The following is a 22,608-nucleotide window of genomic DNA, read 5'->3' on the forward strand; positions in this document are numbered from 1 at the left end:
AAAAAAAAAATGTTTTTTTAATATGTAAATGTTTAAAAAGTAAAATTTATGAAAGAGATCTTGACGACAGGGAGTCGATGATACATGTACTACAGGTACTATAGAAGTCATGACCCCCGGGGTAAGGTTGTGGCCACAATAGTGAGTCGAAATTTTCATTGAAAGCCTATCCTTACTATTCTTTAAAAAGTCTTCTTTCAAGAACAATGGGACCAAAATTTGTAATTGCCACGTAGTAGGCTTTCGACCAACGCTCAGACTGAACATTAACATTTGGTATAGGATAAACATTTTTCAGAATATTTTTTCCTGCATAACGATTACAAGGAAAAAGGTGAGACTTTATTTTGGCAATATTTAAGGAATGATTTTAATAGCTACCCAATTTATACTGTATAACCTGTGGTTGGTGCATTTTCCGCTTTTTTTATTTAAAAAAAAACGTGAACTGTTCCAAAGCAGATTATCCAAGTATAACTTGGTAGCTATTAAATTTAATCCTTATAATTTAATTTAATGTCATTCAGTGTAAAAATTAAGCCTTTTTTCTATTAAAAGGATTTTTTTTTACACTGAATGGCAATAAATTTCTAAATAAAACGTCAAGTGGATTGACATAATTCATTGTGTCGCAGGCAACATAGTTTATATGATATATATATATATATATATATATATATATATATATATATATATATATATATATATATGTAAACGAATTTTCTATCCAATCAAATGGCGCTACAACCAGAATTAAATTATCATTGAATACATTCGATCTACAAATGGTAAAAAATTTTTGCTTTACATGACCTTATTGTTTAAAAACACACATTTATTCTGAAAAAAAAATAGAGGTTTTATTCCACATTCATTTTCGGAAGAAAACTATGACTAAGATGGAGCCTTGTTTGTTGTACCTGAATCTACGGATCTTTTGTGAACTGTGATTCCTAATCAAGTAAAATAACTGAGTTGATGTATCTTAAGAATTTGATACTTCTTGAAGGAATGATGTTTCGAAAACCCAGGAGAAGGCGTAAATAAATAAATGTTCGAATCCCACTGTGAGACGTGAAGACCGAACCTTCGGATATAAACCGAGGTCCCGTGTCGCAGTAGGTGCTGGCACGAAAAAGATCCCCCACTGCTCAATGGCCCTAAGAGCCGAGTATAGGTCAAATTTGCAGCTCTCCACCGGCAAGTGGTGGCGTCTCCATATGAGTGAAAAATTCCAGAGAGGGACGTTAAACAACAATAAACAAACAAACAAACTATACACATGGTGAAAACTTTTCTGGGGTTTTGCAATCTTATTTTTCATTACGTGCAAGATGACATCAAATGCAAGGATTAGTATATATTCATTGAATACACAATAAATAAAACCCAAAAGTAAGTAGATAGATTGCCTAGCATTGCTTTCGATATCTTTCGCTCCTTACGTTTAGAAAAAAATATAATTGAACAAAACCAAAGGACTGTTTCACTTTTTCCTTTGCAATTACAAATTCATGGGGATAATACGAATGAGATACAGTATCAGTTTATAACTCATTCATTAACAAAGAGGTCAATTCCTATCCAAAATAAGCCGAACATTACCCAGGGGAAGGAGGTCAGTCTTCTGAATTTATCTTAATTGAAACAAGGCCAAAAGCCGATAATAATCCTCGAAGTCCGTGATGGGAGTATTTGGCGACGACTTTGACATACTGTTCAGTTAACAAGAGGAAAACATTTGTCTTTCGTGTTGGTCAGTCATGCTGCAAAAGTTGTTTCTCACTTTGTTGTTGGGACAGTTTCTGGGATCCTCTGGACAGGACAGCCAATTGACAACATTTTTGTTAAACGAAATGACAAATTACAGGTCAGAGCTGATTTCCTTAAAAGCGGATATTAAATCCCTTCAGGCTGAACTAACTAACGTCACCATGTTGAATGCCGATCTGAAACAACAGAATGTTTTGCTAAATCAAGGTATTGCAACTTTGAAAACGAAGAATGATAAATTGGAACAACATATTGTGCACAACATCAGCAAACTTGAGAACGATATTTCAATAGTTGATAAAGCCACAAATGTATCCGTGTTGTTCATTCAACTCGAGCAAAATTTGTTTGAAAAGCGTTTTGAGGGAACTCTGAAAAATGTGTCGTTAGAAATCGAGTTGCTCAAAAACTTATTTAATACAGTTCAAAATTTGCAGATGAAATGTTGCTCAGCTGTACATACAAATATTGTTAGCCAAAAGTCTTTTTCTGAACTAGTAAGCAAAGTAAATGGATTGCAGTCTACTCTTAATTTCACGAAAAGCTCAGTTGATCAACTTGCATGTAAGTACCTGCTTTGAGTGTTGTAAAACTGATTTGTATCTAAAAAGATTTTATTTATAAAGCTAAACAATGCAAAACTTTTAGTTCAAATTGCTATATTATACATGTATTAAATTTTTACTACATTTCGACATTCCAAATGGAACTTACATGAACTGCCCCTGGATGATTTAAGAGACGATCGATTTACAAAAATATTTCACTTTTTATTTTTTAGTGCAAGACAAGGATGTAGCATTTTCCGCGACAGGGGCCATTGGTAACCAATTTCAGCTGAGAGGGATCTTGTATCCAAATATTTCTACAAATGTAGGAGGCGCATTCAACTCAAGTTCCGGTATATTCACTGCTCCTATAGATGGCGTATACATGTTCCACATGACCGATTTGAGCATCAATAACATCACAAATGCCACGCCCTTCATGGTCAACAGAAATCGAGTTAGCGGATGTCGGGGAGACAATCATTTGATTTCAGAACTATCAGACTGTCTCGTTATTCTCTCCCTCCATGCCGGGGACCAAGTTTGGACCCAGGATTTCTATGAAGGGCCTTTTCACTGTTCCACTTCACAATTTATGGGCTGGAAGTTGTAAAACTTTCTTGTCAAGACACTGAAGCGTCAATATTTCTTGGAGAGGAAATGTCACTAACGCTTAAAATTTTGTGAAAGTACATAATATGTAACATGCTTCTTTAACGGAGTTGTTTTTTTTTTTTTTTTTTTTTTTTTTTTTTTTTTTGGATGGAACTAAAGCTCACAAGTTAGCAGACTGTGATTTTATAGCTGGACTTTTATATCTATAGAAAGTTTTACCGCAGGGAACCGGATGGTTTGGTTTGAGGTTTAAATCCCAATGGTTCTTGCATAATTTTTTATGACGATGGAACTGCACTGATGTACAATTATGTAGTGTAGAAATTGTTGCTGTTGAAAAGGTCATATTGATTACAGGTTATTATTGAATGTTTTAGAAACATATACTAGTATCCCCATGTGTCAATGTAAAATAATGGATCTACTTTAAATTTAGAATGTCTGTAATGATAGTGATAAATTGGTTATCTACTGGTCAGGAGCAAACATGATTCGAAGTTTCATGTAGAGCTGTCAGCTAGACCTTGATATAATAAGGCGTATTTTACTTTAAGGATTCTTGAGATACTGAGCGGCCAGTATCTTCCTGTGTCAAGTTTGACCCTTGACCTTGTGCTTTTGAAATCAACAGGGGTTATCTACTCATTAGGAGGACCAGTGTACAAAGTTTGTTAACTTTCAAACAAAGGGTTCTCAAGATATTAAGGGGTCAATATGTTCTTATGTCCAGTTTTACCCTTGACTTTGTTACCTCAAAATGAATAGGTGTCATCTATATCTTCTCCCTGAGAATCCTTAGTCAAACAAAGGCTTGTGAAAATATCTTCCTCTCTTGAGTAGTTTGACCCATGAACTTTGAACTTGTGACCTCGAAATCAATATGGGTAATCTATTCCTCAGAGAAAATCATTGTACGAAGTTTGATGTCTGTCAAACAAAGGGTTCTCATGATATTGAGCGGACAACGTCTTCGTATGTAAAGTTTAAGACTTGAGCTTTAACTTTGTTAACTTAATATCCATGGGGTTATCTACTCCTTGAGAAACACAAGGTTTGTCAGTCAAGCAAAGTATTCTCAAGATATTGAGAGGCGTATATCTTCCATGTCCAGTTAATTCCTTTTCAATGTAACCTCAGAATCAACAGGAGTTATTTACTCCTTGAGATGAATCAAGTTTGATATTTATTAATCAAAGAATTTTCAAAATATTGAGCGGTCAATATCTTCATACGTCGAGTTTGACCCTTGATATTTAATTTGTGATTTCAAAATCTACAGAAATCATCTCCTAACTTGGAACTAATGTACCAAGTTTGATGTCATTTAAGCGGACATTTTCCTACTGTCTTGAGTTGTTTTACCCTTGATCTTGCAATCTTAAAATCAATTGGGGTCATCTCATTAAAAGAAACCAGTTTACAAATTTCGAGATTTGAATGAAATGATTTAATGTACATGAATTGACTCACATTATCATCATTATTATTGATCACAATAATTTAAATTCTACCCATAATTGTCAGAATGATTATGCGCATCAAATGAATTCATGAGTACACCATTTCTAGACCTTTATTTACCTTACAAGGCCTTTCTTCGTGATTGTAAATATAACGAGATGATTCGACTGAAAAGTTTATCGACTTGACAAAGAAGATAATAAAGCACCCCCTTCTCCTTAACAAGAGGCCCAGGGGCCACATCGCTCACCTGCGCACTCTGGCTAGGAAAAAGCAGAAATCAGTTCAGTCTTGAAAAGTTTAAATATAAAATTAAATATAAAACTGGTTCGGGGGGGGGGGGGTTGTTTGGTTATTTGAACTAACTTGAATCTAAACTGTATAGGGATGCTTTTGAATTAATATGACAAATAATGGCTTTGCTGTTCTTAAGCAGAAAATTTTGATTGATATATCCTTTGTATTCCTTTGTATGATCCCCTGTTATGGCCCCTCTATTCTCCAGGGGATCATGATTTGTACAAATTTGAATCTACATTACCTGATGATGCTTCCATTTAAATATGACTAATCATGGCTTTGCTGTTCTTGAGAAGAAGATTTTTAAAGATGTTCCCTATAAATTCCTATGTAAAACTTTGATCGCCCATTGTGGCCCCACCCTACCCCCGGGGGTCATGACTGGAACAAACTTGAATCTACACTACCTGAGGATGCTTCCATATAAATATGACCCATCATGGGTTTGCTGTTCTTAAGAAGAAGATTTTTAAAGATTTTTCCTATATATTCCTATGTAAAACTTTGATCGCTCATTGTGGCCCCACCCTTCACCCGGGGGTCATGATTTGAACAAACGTGAATCTACACTACCTGAGGATGCTTCCATATAAATATGACCAATCATGGATTTGCTGTTCTTGAGAAGATTTTTAAAGATTTTTCCTATGTATTCCTATGTAAAACTTTGATCCCCCATTGTGGCCCCACCCTACCCCCGGGGGGTCATGATTTGAACAAACTTGAATCTACACTACCTGAGGATGCTTCCATATAAGTTTCATATTTTCAAGCACGGTGGTTTTTTGAGAAGAAGACTTTTAAATGATGCCATTAATTTTTCATGAATTCATAATTATCTCACCTTGGAAGAAGGCGTGGCCCTTCATTTGAACAAACTTGATTCCCCTTTACCCAAGGATACTTTGTGGCAAGTTTGGTTGAAATTGGCCCAGTGGTTCTTGAGAAGAAGATGAAAATGTAAAAAGTTTACGACAACGACGACAGACAACGGACAAATTTCAATCAGAAAAGCTCACTTGAGCCTTCGGCTCAGGTGAGCTAAAAAGATACCCGATTTACAAAGAGGAAAAAATAAATTCTTTTCGTTATGTTCTAATGCACGGATTCGCTTTTGAAAGTACACTGAGGTGCTCCTTCGAACGTGAGCTAAAACTATTCCAACTTGTTTGCGTTTTGGTTTAATAAGCAACTTAAAATAGTTTTGCGTTACTGCTGAAGCAATTGCTCCCAATATTTTTTTCTGTAAATTCTGACATTTACCAGAACTATGGAATCCGGATAGGGTTCATGCACTACTGCACATCGACTATTGGGTCGAAGTCGCATTTGCGCAATGGCGATGATGCGACGGTGCGATAGCACTATGACGATAATGTGCTGGCGTGATAACGATGGTGCCACAGCGAACATCGTTTCAACATCATCGTAGCATTGCGCCTTTATTGCACCATCGCGTAGTTGCACTATGATCATCGTACTTTTTGTCATCGTTACCGCATTATCACGTCATCGGGTTATCGACCCAATTAGTCCATGCGCGACGTTGGGAATATTGAACTACATGGCCCTATCCAGAATTCCATATATTCATTATACTTTACACAATTATACATGTATATGTAATCCGGATAAGGCCACGTGATTAAATATCGCACCATCGCGCATCAACTGTTGGGTAGATAGCGAAATAACACGATGACGTATGGTGCGGTAACGATGACACAAAGCTGCAAGTCGTCAATACGATGGCAATAAAAATGGTACGATGTTCTCTATCGCACCTTCGTCACCGCATTATCGCCATCGCACTATCAGAGCATCACGTCGTTGTCATTGCACCATCGAACCAATAGTCGAAGTGCGATAGCCAACTATGTGAACCTACCCGAACTCCATAATTTTAGTATGGTATCCAAAAAGGTCACGTAGTGTACTATCGCATCACTGCATCATCGACTATTTGGTCGATGGTGCGATAAAGCAAGTAATGATGCGATGGAGCGACGATGAAGAAGGTATGGTGTGATGACGATGGTTTGATGGCACAATAGCGTTATGATACGATAGAGATAAAACGATGGTGTAAAGACGATGAAGCGATGCTTGCAATCTCTCTAAGGTGCTATCGCACCATCCTCATCGCATCACCGTACCACCGCTTTAATCATCGATGCTTTATGGTACGATAGTGAACTACGTGTTCCTGTCCGGATTCCATATTTTAGGCTGTTTCGCTCTTTGTATTCCTTTCACTAGCTCAACTTGATACTCACCACCGACTAGCATGTCTCTCAAATTCTAGTCACATTGTCAGTCAATTTGCAAACAAAAAAGGGCTTTGCCGCTGCTTCATATTTGTGACTTAGTACTCTTTCTAGAATGTATTAGAATTTAAATTCTACAAAATGAGTTAAAAAAATAAAATTTGAGTCTGTTATAGAGAAGATTTAATGTATTTTTGTGGAGCATAGAGCAACATTGCGCGGAGATATAACATCGTCAAACACAGGCATGAGATGCGCATTTTGTCCGTTTTCTAGCAGCCACACAGCACGATCTTGAATAATTAATCTCTCAATTAGAGGCTGTAGGATAACTTGTAGAACCTGGAAAACATGAACAAGAGGCCCATAGGGCACAAAGCTCACCTGAATCTTAACTGTTTGACAAGTTGAAAATAACACCATACACTGTGTATGTCTTAGGAGTTAGGACCTTGTTTTCAACAATTTTTAACTAACATACCTACTAGTATATTAATTCTTGTACAAGTATTCAACATATTATAGACTTTCTGTTGATGAAAAAGCAGAATTATATTCAAATTGATTCCGGGGCGGCCATCAGCCTACACTAGCGACTTGAATGAACTTGATTACCCTATACGTTGATTAATTTCCATGATTGTAACCTTACCCTCATGTAATCCTATGTGAAGGGTTGGACTTTTACTGTAGCTATACCCTAACTCCAGGTGCCATATAGTGAACAAGACCTACTAGTATATTAATTCTTGTACATGTATTCAACATATTATAGACTTTCTGTTGATGAAAAAGCAGAATTATATTCAAATTGATTCCGGGGCGGCCATCAGCCTACACTAGCGACTTGAATGAACTTGATTACCCTATACGTTGATTAATTTCCATGATTGTAACCTTACCCTCATGTAATCCTATGTGAAGGGTTGGACTTTTACTGTAGCTATACCCTAGCTCCAGGTGCCATATAGTGAACAAGATAGGGTCTAGTTAATATATGTGGATTCTCGGATATTAATTTTAATAATTGAAATCTTGCAGTTACTAATTTAGAAAAGATCATTAGTTCAGTCAATAAAATCTATGTTCAACATTAAAGCCCACTGTGGCTGCATTCCAAGCCATGAGATGACTAATCCAGAATCAAACTATATGAGAATGCTTGCACATCTGAGAAAGCGATAACTTCTTTAGAGGGTTTTCAAGGAATATGTAAAAGTTGAATCCCCTGTTAAAGGTCTTCAATTGAAAGACTTGAATGTACACTAAATGCCCATGTATATAACTTTGATTCACTACAGGCCTGCCATTTTGAGTACAAAGATTTTCCCTTAAGCTCACCATGTAAAACCTTTGAAACTTCACTGTGGACCAATCACAGCTAAGCTATCATGGATACCTAATCTTGTGTGAAGCTTTTACACAAGTTTTGGCTTTAATGGTTCAAGAATTTTAAATGTTCTTTGCATTTATTATCTTCCCTTCGTAGGGGACATCCCTCATTCATACATGTACAAGCTACATGTAGAAATCCCTTTACGCAAGTATACTTTTTGGCAAGTTCGGTTGAAATTGGCCGAGTACTTCGGAAGAAGTCAAATATGAGAAAAAAAAAAATAAACAAAGAACACACAGATAGACCGACAAACGTGAATCAGATAAACTCAATTGAGCCTTTGGCACATGCCAGGTTAATAGTAAACAACTTTGAAATAGTTTGAATTCAATTTTGCAAACAAGGAATTTCAAAAGATAATAATAGATAGAGAAAATAATTATACACACCGTGATAACCTCTATGTACGGAAATTTTCCCTTGTATTCCTCGTAGAGAAAATTGAGATTATCTTTTATTGATTCTTTCCCTGTCAGAAAGCAAGCAAACTGTTACACTAATCAAATAAAAACACCTTGAATTAAGACAAGCGGTTCTGTAGTAAACCTTCATACCTTGTCTGGAAGTGAACTCACAGCGTGTTAATATTTTATCTACGTAAGATTCGAAGTCAGAGAAATCTTTTTCAGTTGCTATTCTTCGAAAAAGTTTGTTACATTCTGTATTTTCTGAAAACAACAGACAATGATAAATAAAATCTTATTCAGTGATAACAATTTGCCTACGTTAGATACCAATACTTCACATATTACAATGCCTTACATATCACCTACCTTTATATGCACATATTTCCAGAAGTGCTCTATAAGCTACAGCCTTCGTGTGACTATGATGTGAATCTTCAGACAATGTTTTCCAACGAGACCTAAAGTTAAAGCATATTTCATTTTTCTCCCCCGTCCATTCCTTATCACATAAAGCGAACAAATTTCAAATGTCCTAAATTTTAACCGAAATTACTCAAATAAACCTGGTTTCCTGCGCTGCTAGTCTTAAAAAGGGAACTGTGGGTCTTAGATCAAATTTGGACATGGTGGCCTCAGCATCTTTGCTCATTGGAAAATGCACATACTTCGTTCCTAAAAGAAAATATCTTATAAAAATCTTACGGTTTATATTATAATAAATAATTTTACACATTATACTAATTATTCTAATAAACATTACTACCGGTACTTATAAAATATTTTAGCCTGTAAATAAAATGAGCCACCTGAAAACTTAATAATTTCACGAAAAACGCGCAAGTCTACAAAATAATCTCTTCTGTATAAAATGCAAGCAGAGACAGACACTATTTGTGAGAAAATTCACTTCGCTAAAGGAAGATAACATTCCTTTGCGAATCTTCGCCTCTGATTACATTGATTTTCTCAAGACATACAACATTTAAAAATCTATCAATATTCGATTATAAAAATGCATAAATACTCAATGAGATTAACGCAAAAAATATATACCACATTTAGTCATTCTGTGATAGCAGCAGGATACACAACAAAGTCCCTTTACAAACGTTACTTCCGAGTAGACCTTGAGCATTGCGGGAGTCAAATCTCCGCAACAGTGAAGACCAATCAGGAGACACGTGTCTAATTCACTACTGCCTACGCCACTTCCGGTTACATCAGCACTTTTTCTCGGATATTGATTTGTTTTGGAGGGTACAGAGCATTCTGAATGGTGAAATACCTTGCTTGCCACTATATCATTTCCTTCGTCCCGGGGGTTTGTTTCAGATTCCATGTTTTGCGTTCTTTCACAATCTGATGTGTGCATATTAAGCGTGTTTGATTTTGGAGCACCGATATGTTCATTTTCATTACAGTTACGATCAGTAGTATTCAATGAATGTACCTCTGACGCAGTTGAAGATACGTTTACTTGGTCTAGGACTTTATCACGTTCTGCTTTTTTGAATTTCTCCAAACATGAACCAATTAACGTTTTAAGATTCGATATACTGTCTTCAGAGTCATCCATTTCAAAAGTCACGTTCATGATATTTTCGTTTTTTTCTGGAAAGACAAACATTACAAGTTAACTACGAAAAATTTACGTGCATTTAATCAGGTTTTAAAGTAATTCCTGGATGTAATACATTCCTCAATTGCAACCGTACCTAAAAACAATCGTTTATCTGCTCCTGACGTGTGACTTGTTTTGCTCTCTAAACCAATCACTTTAAGTCCGTATACAGTGCTCAATACATGACCAAGATATCCCTTGCAGAAATAAATTTCTTTTGTCATTTAACAAAATTATAATATCATTTGCATTAAAATTATATAAAATCGCCATCTTTTCCTTCCAATAATAATCGAGAAAGAAAAATTTTATTCTAATCAAATCAAATACAGTATCATACCTGTAGTTTTCAATAAAATTTATGTCTATTTGTAACTTTTAAAATGAGTGATGAAGTTAAACAAGTTCTTACCAGACCGGATCCAACGTCAATCACGACGTCACATCCTGTCTTGGCCGCCATATTACTAACAAGAGCTGCCATATGCCTTACTTCATGTTGTTTTTTAGGGTTCATCCCTCGTTTGACTTCTGAAGTAAGAGCACAAGGTTGAATTTCTTCCGAAAGAGTCCTTGGTAACACAAGTTCCGTTGCTGTATATATAAACTTTCGTAGACTTTCAGGCCAATCGTCCTTTAAATTTAATATGTAATTTGCATTCTAAAAGTGAAAAGCATATTTTTCCCAAGGAAGTACTTGGGGGAAAGGGAAATTTTCACGTAGATAATGTAAATACCTGTATAAATCCAAAAGGGAGTGAATTTAGATCCTCCGTTGTTAGCTTCAGTAACTCATTCCCCCACTGAAAAAAAAAAAATGGATTAATGATTGAAGTAATAAGAGTATTATAAAAAGTTAACAGTTATGTATTATTTTAATTCGATTTGGAACATGCATATAACAATTTTTTTCTCTTAATTATTTATATTGTATTTGAAAAAAAATCGTAAATGTACATATATAATTACAAACTATAATAACAAAGAAAATAAATTGAAATTATCTAACTCATATCCAAAGCATATTTCAAAATCTAAGTATACGTTGCACTAAAGTGACATTAGTTGATCAATAAAAGATAAACAGAATAAATGTACCAAAGAATTACATGGGTTACATTTGAAGGTTTATGTATGTTATCTATTATGCCATACCTTTAATGTGAGGTGTAACTTTACTTTTGGCCATTTTTGAATTCAGAAAGGACACAAAGGATTGTCTTTTTTTAAGGCAATTTGTCAAAGAAGGGTGGAGAATCAGTATAAGGACCTAGATCCAATTCGTATTTTTTTGCGGAAAAGTATACCAGCTACACAAAGAACTTGTTCTAAGGAGAAGTGTTATGGCAGGGACAATTCGAAAAGTTTTCATATGCCAGATTGTCATGGCAGTAATCTTTCTAAAGTTTTCAAAAGCAGTGGACTCTCAGATGTTAACTTTTCTTCTCAACGAAATGTCGAATTACAGAACAATGTCCCACGACATGCAGGTGGAAATAAACGAACTGAAGTCCAAAGTGGCAACTCTGACGTCACAGAACGACCATTTGCAAAGAATGGTAACGTCACTGGATTCTAAGACTAAGCACCTCGAGCAGCAATTAAAAAGTGACGTTAGCAAACTAAGTGCAGACCTCCTAGTTGTGGACAAAGCCACGAACAACTCTATTCTCTTTATCCAGACGGAACAAAAAGTATTTGAACAGCGAATACAGAGAGAACTTGAAAACATTTCCAGTGAATTTAATGTTAAGCTAACATTTTGTAAGTATATCCATTCTATAAATAAGTACATATTTTATGCAGGATTTGATTTTACGAATGGGTTGGGCTGAATAAGATACAGTTGTAACTTTTACCCTTGCAATGTCTTAATTACACATCATGAAAAATATAATACCTGATGAAAGGGATTGTTAGTAGATGTATCATTCATTCAAAATTGGTCAAAGTAGGGCTAACAATATTACTAAGGAATTCATTCCCTGATTTAATGTTTTAATTTAATGTTTTGTGCCTACATCATCGCAAAACATTAAATATGGTCTTTTATCTTGGGAAAATATATTAGATGCAACATCCAAATCATGATTAATTTAAACATCAACCCTAGCAAGTATGGTATAATATCAAAATAATATCAAAAATAATATCAAAATATAATATCAAAGAAATGATTAATATATTTATTTTTCAACGTTAATTTTTCTTCACTTTCTCAAGCAACTCACGATGTGGTGTTTTCGGCTTATGGCGCCCCAGGAAATATATTACAGCATAAAACTGTCATATTTTCAAACACCTCTATCAATATTCCGCCGAGTTATGACAACAACACTGGAATATACACTGTCCCGGAAGACGGTATGTACACACTGCGCATGACCGATGGAATCGTTCCTCATACAATCAGCAACACGTCGCCTTTCGTGGTGAACAATATCCATTTGCCGGGCTGCTTTGCATATGGAAAGTCCATACTTTATGTATGTCAGATCTATGTCCAGCTTCACGCAGGAGATCAAGTGTGGATTCAGGATTCCAACGATATTAATCACACCGACACATCCACATTTTCTGTGTGGAAAATGTAGCTCTGACGTTGAAACACTTGTTAAGACTACTTCATGATCATTTTAAAATTTCACTGTAATGTATATTTGAAAATCAAGCAAAGAAAAAAGTATATGTATTCTACACTAGTTTTTCTTTCACAAAAATTAACATGTATTATCATTATTCACTTTGATAATAAATTTTTACATTTCTTATCATTTTTTATTCTGTTTATGTACAATTTCAAATCTGATACACTGGACAGTTGATTTTGCATCGATTCCTTTAATATAAATTCTTCGTGGCATCGTTGATTGTGGACTGTAAGGAGATCAACTGTAATAAGTTTTTAATTTGAACATTTAAAAGTCTTCTGTTAATTGCTCTTGTGTAAAAAATAGCACCGGAATGTTCCAGATTTACACATTTACATGTAACTTCTTAAATAAAAGCGTTTTTATGAATCCCTGGTTAACCTTTAATTTCCAATAACAGAAATGGTACATATAATAATTATACATTTTGTATGTTCAAATTAAGGTGCAGTTCAATTACAGTCTCTTTTACTGCTTTTGTCAATGGTGACAACAAAAATGAACAAGAGTGCAGTCTATTAAAACAAAGGGTTTTTGACGAGACTGTACCTCTACTACTGTAGTTTGCACTTAAACAATATGTACCTGGGCTTGTAGCTCTACAGCTACAAATACAGCTTTTTTTAACTACACATCAAAATTGTGTAAATATATTGATAATTATACATCAAAACTGTATTTATATTGCTGGTTTCTACACTTAGTCAAAGTTTTATTGAAATCAACTTTAAAATGTAGTAGGTGTATATACTCGTAGCATTTTAATAAAAATTTACATTTTTTAAAGTTATCATGGCAACACTCTTCAAACATCAATATATAAAATAAGGTGCCATGTTGAAGTATACCTGTTTACCAAAACTTATTGTATCAGGCCAAAATTAAGAGAAGTGGCATTTTTAGACTTTCAAGCAATATTCTATTTTTAGTAACAAAGGCAACATCATTCATCAAACTGAACAACACAAAATTATGTATCTTGCTATATTTAATGGGAACAATTTTAAAACTGACTCAATCCAGTCTTCTTACTTTGAAAGTGCTAACTTGCTTCAATTTTCATTATCATTATTTTATTTGGTGACTACTAAATGGTCAATCCATTCAACTAGTATCTAAAATTGTCTTGCAAATCAGAGCATTAGAAGGGTACAATGACTGACAGAATTTCTGAGTTTTGCAAAATGAGCATTACATCATTCATCAGAACATAAAAAGCATTTAATCCTGATTTTAATACTTTCATACAACCTTGTGGACACTCCCCAGCTGCTGATTTCTCATACTGAATTTGTTGGTATAAAATATTTTACAGTATTGTGGGGAAAAAAACTTAATTGCTCTACAGGCTGATACATGTAGCAACTTTAAAAATGTAACAGTTATAATTCAAACCTCAGAAGGAAGGGAATTCCAGGGCTCCTCAATAAAAAATCTGGTTACTTGAAAGTTATATATCCATTGATTTTCAACCAGTATTTCCACAAGTCTTTTGTTAGTGGATGACAGTTCTTCCATTTCATTAATGTATTTCTGGTGGCCTTGGAACTAACCTGTAAAAATTTTTGAGTTATCTAAAAAATGCAATCAAAATTGTTAGTCTTTATAAATTGACAGCCAGTAGTCAGCCTTGATGTAGCCACAGTTTTCAAACAATTTATCAATAATTCAGTAAAAAACCAACAGGGATCAAAATACTAAGTAAACCTTGAGCAGCTGACTGATAAAACATATTTTACCTTTGTGAAGTATAGTAAATAAAAGTTTTGCTATTATATCTTTACTTTTTATACAGGATGGTAACAATCATTCAAACAGGTTATAATATCATGTACAGGTTAAAATCCATGAGGATTAGATGAAATATTTGCAGCGATCTACTGTGAAAGTATCCAAATTACACATTCAAGTCTTAATATTTACATTTGCTGTGTTTTTCTACTAAGCCAACTGTGAAATTGATTTGAAATTCATTTTTGTTATACTCACACGTAGAAATATACACAACGAAACTCATGCTAAAGTGACGTCACAATGAGGCTACAGAGACATTAATAAAAATATGATGATATAGGGCAGCGAGAAATTCAAACACTGAGTATATTTTTGGTGCATTTAAGCACTGCATGTAAAATGTAAATAGAATGTTTTTAAGTTTAGTGTGAATTATTGGTGTGTAAATCACACAGACTTGCACGTAGGCATATTTTTCATGAAGCGTTAGCGCGCTTCATGAAATATGCCTACTTGACAAGTCTGTGTGATTTACACACCAATAACTCACACAAAACTTAAAAACATTCCTTAAATAAGACCCCAAATATATGAAGGATATGTATTTATTTGAAACACTCAACAACTTTGCACATGGCTTACCCGAAGGTGATAACTTTTTTTCCAACCTATTACAGTTAGTAAAGTACATGCAAGTTTATTTAAGAAATGAATTTAATTTTTGAAGATTCATGAGGACATGAACTACGACGCTTCACGCCGGCATATTTCATGAAGCGCGTTAGCGCTTCATGATAAATATGCCGGCGTGAAGCGTTGTAGTTCATGTACCTCATGAATCTTCAAAAATTAAATTCATTTCTTATATTTACATTATTTTTTCCACAATTTACGCAATTCAACTGTCATTTTTAAAGCCAAACAGTTTGCACTATAGTTTTGACGTCAAGTACGGTATTCTGATGTAACAATTGAGATATTCATGCTCATCCATTGTAGTTCATGAGAAAATGAACAGTCCTCTAATTTGCAAAGAATCTTAAGGAAAAATATTTGGAAATGTAAATATTATAATATGAATAGAGCGTTCTGCGTATTTTAATTTTCATTGAGAAGCAGTATAAATTTGACTTGCCTTCATAGTTTTCCCTCATTAAAAAAAAGAAAATAAACCATTTGTCATCATTACATGTAACTCAAGTGCCAAAACTTGCGAAGCTACGTGTAAGTGGGTCCTAATCAGCTAATTAAATGCTCTCTTTATGCTTACCCTCTATCCTAGTTTTCTGTACATGCATGGCTGCTTAAATGCATCCATACACTTTAAATTCAACCACGTTTGTCATTAAATTGTTGTATATATGCTTAGAACATATTAATTAATAAACAAAACATGAACGTTTGTTTCTATTTTGATGCAGAATCTACTTTCGTTTTCTGTTGGTTAAATAGCAATTCGCTCCACTAATAATTCGTTTTGTTGCCAGGTATCAGGACATTGCTTGTTTTTTTTAAATCGTTTATCCCTAGTGCTTAAACGATTGTAATTGATTATTTATGCATTGCTCTATTAAAACAGAAATTGTAGGGTTTTATGAAATATTCGTGTTTAATGGTGAACAATTTTTTGGTTTTGTTTTTCCACTTTAAAAGAGAGATTTCTTTCGTAACATTCGGCTAATTGCAAGACCAATAGGTACAATATGGTCTTTTTAAGTACCAAAAAAGGTTTAGTCCCTCGTAATTCTGCATATTCTATCTTATACACAGGCAATTATTTTGGTAATAAATTCTTTTTAGCCCATACCCTACTATTGAGTAAATTATTATTATTATACCATAGGGTAAAAAGTTCATTACAGACTGAAACAAGTGCCAGTGATCCTATGATATAAATTGTTTTAAAAAATCATTTAAATATCTCTACTCTTCAAAACTATGTTTAATAACACAGTTTAACATAGAACTTTATCTATTTGTTGAGACACAACGTTCTTCCTATAAGATTCTGTAAAAGAAAATAATCGAATCAAACAAGGGACGAAATTATACGGAATGTCAGTGTATCCTAAAACTTTTATTTTAATTATTTGACAGTAAGCTTGTACCCATAATAATTTATGGTCATGAAGTGTGGGTCTTTGACAATAACAGTGTCAGAGAAACTTTATTTTTAATACAGCTTTACAAAAAAATCTACCCCAAACCATGTTTCATATGGCAAGTTGGGAAGATACTTAGTAGAAATATTTATTAAGTCCAGAATTACTAGTTTTTGGCATAGACGTGTGTGGTAAATCAATTTTTACACCATTATTTGTTTTTGAGATCGCTATTTTAAACGTAGAAATGAAAATATTGTTAATTGACAAAACAACGTCGATATATCTAATTGTCGAATGAAGGCCACAGCAAGAGACTTCTTTCCATGTAGTAGTTTTTGAATAAATTCTACTTCATATAAATACCAAAATAATTCTGCTTATACCGGGACACAATTAGTACCCAAAAGAAGACTTTGGCTCCGAAAAGTACATAGATTTTATCAAAGAGAAATCCAGGCATCTTTTAATATCAACCTAGGAGCACTTAGGTATAAAATCAGAGTGTTTCTTTTTAACAAAACTAGCGATCAATTTCGATCGACTGATTTCTTTCACTACTTTCGTATCTTATAAATCTTCTAAATTACATGTATTTTGTTTTGAGTAAGGTGTTGTAAAGAATTGTCAATAATGCTTTATGTATAATACAAAACGTACTTTAATAGCTTTTATTAGTTATAGATACGATCGGATCTAGAATCGAGGACAACAAATGAAATCTAAGAATATCTAAAAGGCGTGAAGAGTATACTTATCAAAATAAAATTAATTGATCATTGAATGAATGTCCGAGAGAATTAATCTGTAATTAATATTGTAAAGGGCTTAATTTCAGAATAAATGTGTAAATTACTTGATTATCTTGGGTTGTACATAATTTATATTCATGATCGGGGAAACATTTAATTACCTAGGAAAATTGTCTATGGAAATATTTGTTTACATTGTATCAAAGATTATAATCATATCTCTTATCAGGCAGATAATTGTCATTTATTACACGTATTGAAATCTGAACAGTATACCGTTACTCTTATCTTGCCTTTTGTAAGATGACTGGTTCCTCAGGTGGGGCTGCTATAAATACACGTTTCATTTGTTAAAATTATACTTTTCTACATTTAAATCAATTATTTATTTCAATCATTGACAAATATCAAATGGAATTTCTTATTGTACACCTACAAAAGTCTTCATACAATTTTACTTCCTGTAAAAGTATATCTACGAGAGTAGGATGATGCATATTTAAAATAAAACAGATTTTATTTATTTTATCGAATATTCGAATATATTCGAATACTTTCATTGAATATTCGAATATGAATTATTGACAAAATTGACATCCCTACTGTTTAGTGATAACAAAAGTTAATTTTCTGCAGTATTAAACGTTTTAATTCCAAAGTCATTACATCACATGAGAACTGTCATGGCTGCTGAAGAAGACAACTTGTTTTCACGCTGGTGTATTTTTTCTTTTGGCGATTTAATTAAACGTTAGTTTGTTTGCTACGATTAAATATAATTTATTTCATCAATGAATAAATATTCTTTATGATCTTAATTTTGTCCTACCTCATAGTTTTGAGATTTACTATGCATGGATTATATTTTACAAATCATAAGCGTCGGAACCGGGGGGGGGGGGGGGCTTAGCCCCCCCCCCCCCCACTTTTTTTGCAAAGATAGACATAGTTTAGGTATTGAAAATTGGGGCTTACCTTTTTTCGTTGGTTTAGCCCCTCCACTTTCATTTAGCCACCCCACTTTCAATTTGCTTCCGACGCCTATGCAAATGATCGATATTTTAGCAGCATTGATAGAATGAACTGTACGGGCCGCAAGGGCTGACTTCAGACTACCTATTAAGCGTAGTTACCACGACAACCTTTACATATTTAGAAGAACAGGCTGTCCCTTCTATATAACGTCAGGGTCAGAGGTCATGTATTTACCATGTTTACGGCGTTATAAATCTCAGCAGTGAAGGTAATAGTAAACATGGCGAACAAATTCAAGTTGCAATCATTTAGACACATTTCAAATTGAAAATATCGGTTATATTGACGTTATTTGATTATTTCGATTTATTTCAAAGTTAAGAAATGAAAATAATGTTATTGTAATTTTTGGCGGAAAAAGAATGCCTACTTCACTAAAATATGATTCTAGTTGGAGTTGTAACCCCCCCCCCCCTTCCCCTCAAAAAAGCATAAAAGAAAGGAAGGATAAAATAAAATCGGGTAGTTACATTAATATTGCTCCTACGATCATGAGCTTTTTGCCTCCGTTGAGATGGCCAGAGACGTAAATAACATATAATAAATGGCGAATGATTACCCACGTGGCCACAATATCACATTTGCATGGATAAACTCAGAAACGATAATACAAATACGTGTAAATTTTCATTGGAAATTTGCTATATATTCTGTTCATATATATTTATGATTTTTTATTAGAGAAATTATAAAATAACAAATATATATCTACTTAGTACTTTTGTCTTCTCTGATTTGAACACCGTGATTTAGCGTGAATGTAATGCGCACGCGCAAGATTGTAAAATCCAAAAAATCCAGATGATTTCCGGAATTTTTTGAGGAATTTTCGTTGATTATTAATTAGCGAAGCTTAATTGAGAAAAAATAAAAACAAATTGGTAATCTTCAAGTACCAATGATGTTTAAAATATATAAAACAATAGACAGTACTCTTCCGATTTATCGGTATTAAAGGCCAAAAATTCGAGTCTATTATTTTAATATAGTAGTATAGATAAGTTTGCTGATGACCAATGACAAAGTATGCAAAGAAGATGGGTGAACAAGGCGTGCAGAATGCCTATAGCTTCAGATATTTAAAAATCGTATTCAATTTGTGAATTAAGTATTCAAAGGAAAGTTCCCATTATTGAAATTTATGAACTTATGATCAACAAAACTTTTCTCAGAAAAAAAGATCTCGGAATTTTTTTTTCATTTATTAAAAAATAAAATGGTATTCGTGGGATTCGAACCCAACAATAAAAATCCGGAGTATCATACTGATTTGAGACTAACACGCTAACCACTACGCTACACAGCTCATGATGAATTGTGGCATTTAAATCATGTTTGTGATATGACCCTTGACTTAATGGACTTCAAGTATTTCTCGGAAAGATGCGAATGCTTTGTCATAAAAGTGTACTTTTAAGGTATAGTGGGTCTTTGCTCCATGTTTTTGTAAGCCAAAAAATATATATTTTTATGCAAACTTTTAGGAATAACTTTCAAAAAAATGGAGCGAAGACCCACTCATATCGAAAAATTTTGTTAAAGTATGAGAAAATGATCTTTTTTGTCCTCTTTAGTGAGTGTATGCTATTTCATAGGCAAATAAATTCATTCTTTGTGAGATTTTTGTAAATTGTAGAGATTTTATATAAAGTATACTTTAATGTTAGATGAAATATCAAAGAAAATTTTGATATAATTGAGATTTTATTTTTCACTTCATGTTTGTCGCACTGTAGGCACTTCGCCCGCCTTGTTCACCCATCTTCAAATTTACGAGTTCCAATTTTATTGAAGAAACAGTTATCTATGATGTCAAAAAGTGAAGAATGGTTGTATAAAGTGTTGAAAAGTCATACGTTATGATGCTATTGATGTTGGTAAAATTTTACCACTTCCCGAATATATTGTTGTACAGTACACCTAAAGTTTCTCCTTCACTGCTGGGGTACATGTAAAGAGAGAGGCTTGGTAGAATATTTACTCGAACCCGCTATATATCTTTGTTTATAAACATTTTTGTAAAGTTTAGGAGTCCAGAACAGATATGGTAACTCAAATTCAATTTAGTTGTCTGGAATATCAAAAATATTCAAAACTGACATAATTTTGAAGCATTTCCTCCTTGGAATGGAAATATGAGTTGGATTATCACTTGTAGAATTTAAAAATCCAAGTTCCTTTGAAATGCAATTGTAAAATGAGTCTTTCAAACAAAGACTATGTTGTTACTATCTTTGACCAGTACATATTAATCGTGTAATCTATCTACTTCTTTTTTGTTTTACTTCTGTATTATTAAAAACAGGACAAATGGTTTTCATATTGCCTTTCAAAACAAGTTTTCAACATCCATCTTATCCTTGAATCCATTCGAACAAAGTTTCAGGGACTTCTCTATCATATCTGACCCATCGTCTGGCATAATCGTCCACAGAATTAAAAATATTTTTGAAATTTTGTCGCCAATTGAAAGGTACCCTAAACCTTGTCCCTTTTAGAATAATTCAATTAAGGTCCTCATTGATAACTATATTCACGTCACCAGTAATGACGTGTCCAGCAGCAGGAATATAGCTGTAGGGAGAAGAACATGAATATATTAAAGGAGTGTTTCAGATGTTCAATATCTAGGGACTATAGAATTTTTCGTAATTAAAAAGATTTGAAGCAATAGACGATGAATATTTGTTAAAAATACAAGGTGTGGACTATAACTTGAAATATGGTGGAATACATGACATGGCCCTTTTGTGATTAAGAACATTAATTACAAACATTAATGGCTTCGATTGCTTATTAGCAAATTTACTTTAAGGAAAAGGCGGATTTCTTGAGAATTATTGTCTTCCATAAAAGATGACAGCTTAAAAAGCCTATGATTGGCATTATCCACTGTCAGAGAACCAGCCTGTATTCTGGCGTCGAAGAATCCAAGTATGGAGTTTCTTTAGTCTCTTGATATATAGACTAAATAAAACTCTAAAAAAAAAAACAGAATAAAATTTGATGCGGATGTTATAGAGTCCTAACTGAATATTGACCAAAGGAAGAAGTGATTCAATAGAGACAGCATGTATGTTAGGTTTATTGTAATACCAAAGTCCATGACTACGCATACATCTGTGTGTTTTGTTAAAAAGTCCCCTCACATTCATAATGCTACCTTGGGGACGTGAAAGATTTCCCATACTATCATTGCAACCATATGGAAATGTACTGCCTGTTTTCCTAATCAAGTAACTATTCTTCTCGTTGACCACGGAAAAGGGTGCTAAAGGATTGGTTTTTAGTAAGAAGATTATTTTTTTGAGAATTCTTTCATTGACAAATGAAATGGTCAGGATGTAAATGTTCGATGGTAATGTGTTAGCAGCAAAAGCCCGAAGTGAAATATATACAAGTGAGTTACAATGTTTACAAGCCTGTATTGCATTATTGAATGATATCAATGACATGCATATCTCTGGGTAATGTTTCTGATCTAACAAGTGCAAAAAAAAAAAAAAAAAAAACCTGTACAAAGCACAAAATCCGGTAAATATTTAAGGACCCTCTACACACTGATGAAAAATGTTTTTTGGATTTTGAGAAAATTATATAACATAAAGGAGGATATTTTGAAATTAACTAACTCATTTTTAATATAGGGAGCGTGCCTTTTTTATTTAGGAAAAATCTTCAAAGACAATGAAGTAATAGAAAAGAAAAATTGCCTTCGCTTACTCAAATGGATAAAATACATGCAAATAAAGTTTTCAAATACTTTATCTTGGTCTAATATAATGTTTAGAATACTTGGATTTATTTTAAATTATGTGATACAGTTCATATTACAATTTATTCTACTTGTATGTCAAATGGTGGGTCAGTCTAATTACACAAAAGTGCCCTGAAAATAGGATGCAGTGTAGAGAGGGTCCTTAAGAATAAACTCTAGGTAAGCTGC

General features: G+C 33.6%; 3 protein-coding genes across 3 annotated transcripts; 2 read left to right on the top strand and 1 right to left on the bottom strand.

Annotated features, from left to right (window-relative positions):
- The first annotated feature begins 1,763 nt into the window (after positions 1 to 1,763).
- LOC133182917 (uncharacterized) lies at positions 1,764 to 3,063 on the top strand. The gene is made up of 2 exons (XM_061317772.1): positions 1,764 to 2,337; positions 2,555 to 3,063. The coding sequence occupies exons 1-2, from the start codon at positions 1,764 to 1,766 to the stop codon at positions 2,932 to 2,934; spliced, it is 954 nt and encodes a 317-aa protein (XP_061173756.1). The 3' UTR covers positions 2,935 to 3,063.
- Positions 3,064 to 7,124: 4,061 nt separating this feature from the next.
- On the bottom strand, positions 7,125 to 16,150 carry LOC133183823 (probable methyltransferase-like protein 25). Its single transcript, XM_061318726.1, has 11 exons — positions 16,044 to 16,150; positions 14,435 to 14,592; positions 11,126 to 11,191; positions 10,801 to 11,022; positions 10,483 to 10,585; positions 9,821 to 10,378; positions 9,331 to 9,439; positions 9,134 to 9,225; positions 8,915 to 9,028; positions 8,750 to 8,829; positions 7,125 to 7,306 (listed from the first exon to the last, which is right to left on the bottom strand). The coding sequence occupies exons 2-11, from the start codon at positions 14,555 to 14,557 to the stop codon at positions 7,148 to 7,150; spliced, it is 1,626 nt and encodes a 541-aa protein (XP_061174710.1). The 5' UTR covers positions 14,558 to 14,592; positions 16,044 to 16,150; the 3' UTR covers positions 7,125 to 7,147.
- On the top strand, positions 11,736 to 13,013 carry LOC133183822 (uncharacterized). The gene is made up of 2 exons (XM_061318725.1): positions 11,736 to 12,152; positions 12,612 to 13,013. Exons 1-2 carry the CDS (start codon positions 11,774 to 11,776, stop codon positions 12,980 to 12,982), a joined length of 750 nt encoding a protein of 249 aa, XP_061174709.1. The 5' UTR covers positions 11,736 to 11,773; the 3' UTR covers positions 12,983 to 13,013.
- Positions 16,151 to 22,608: the final 6,458 nt, after the last annotated feature.

The sequence above is a fragment of the Saccostrea echinata genome, unplaced genomic scaffold (assembly GCF_033153115.1).
Source record: "Saccostrea echinata isolate AGI-Se365-2 ecotype Australia unplaced genomic scaffold, CSIRO_AGI_Sech_v1 ptg000009l, whole genome shotgun sequence".
NCBI lineage: Eukaryota > Metazoa > Mollusca > Bivalvia > Ostreida > Ostreidae > Saccostrea > Saccostrea echinata.

Bases quoted from the DNA above. Each gene is read 5' to 3' on its own strand.
- LOC133183822 (XM_061318725.1), top strand. From the start codon at position 11,774: ATGGCAGTAATCTTTCTAAAGTTTTCAAAAGCAGTGGACTCTCAGATG. The intron at 12,153-12,611 runs GTAAGTATATCC...CACTTTCTCAAG, and splicing joins TAATGTTAAGCTAACATTTT to CAACTCACGATGTGGTGTTT.
- LOC133183823 (XM_061318726.1), bottom strand. From the start codon at position 14,557: ATGGAAGAACTGTCATCCACTAACAAAAGACTTGTGGAAATACTGGTT. The intron at 11,192-14,434 runs GTTTGAATTATA...TTTTTTTTTCAG, and splicing joins GGAATTCCCTTCCTTCTGAG to TGGGGGAATGAGTTACTGAA. The intron at 9,440-9,820 runs GTATATATTTTT...ATTTTCTTTTAG, and splicing joins TCACAGAATGACTAAATGTG to GAACGAAGTATGTGCATTTT.
- LOC133182917 (XM_061317772.1), top strand. From the start codon at position 1,764: ATGCTGCAAAAGTTGTTTCTCACTTTGTTGTTGGGACAGTTTCTGGGA. The intron at 2,338-2,554 runs GTAAGTACCTGC...TTTATTTTTTAG, and splicing joins CTCAGTTGATCAACTTGCAT to TGCAAGACAAGGATGTAGCA.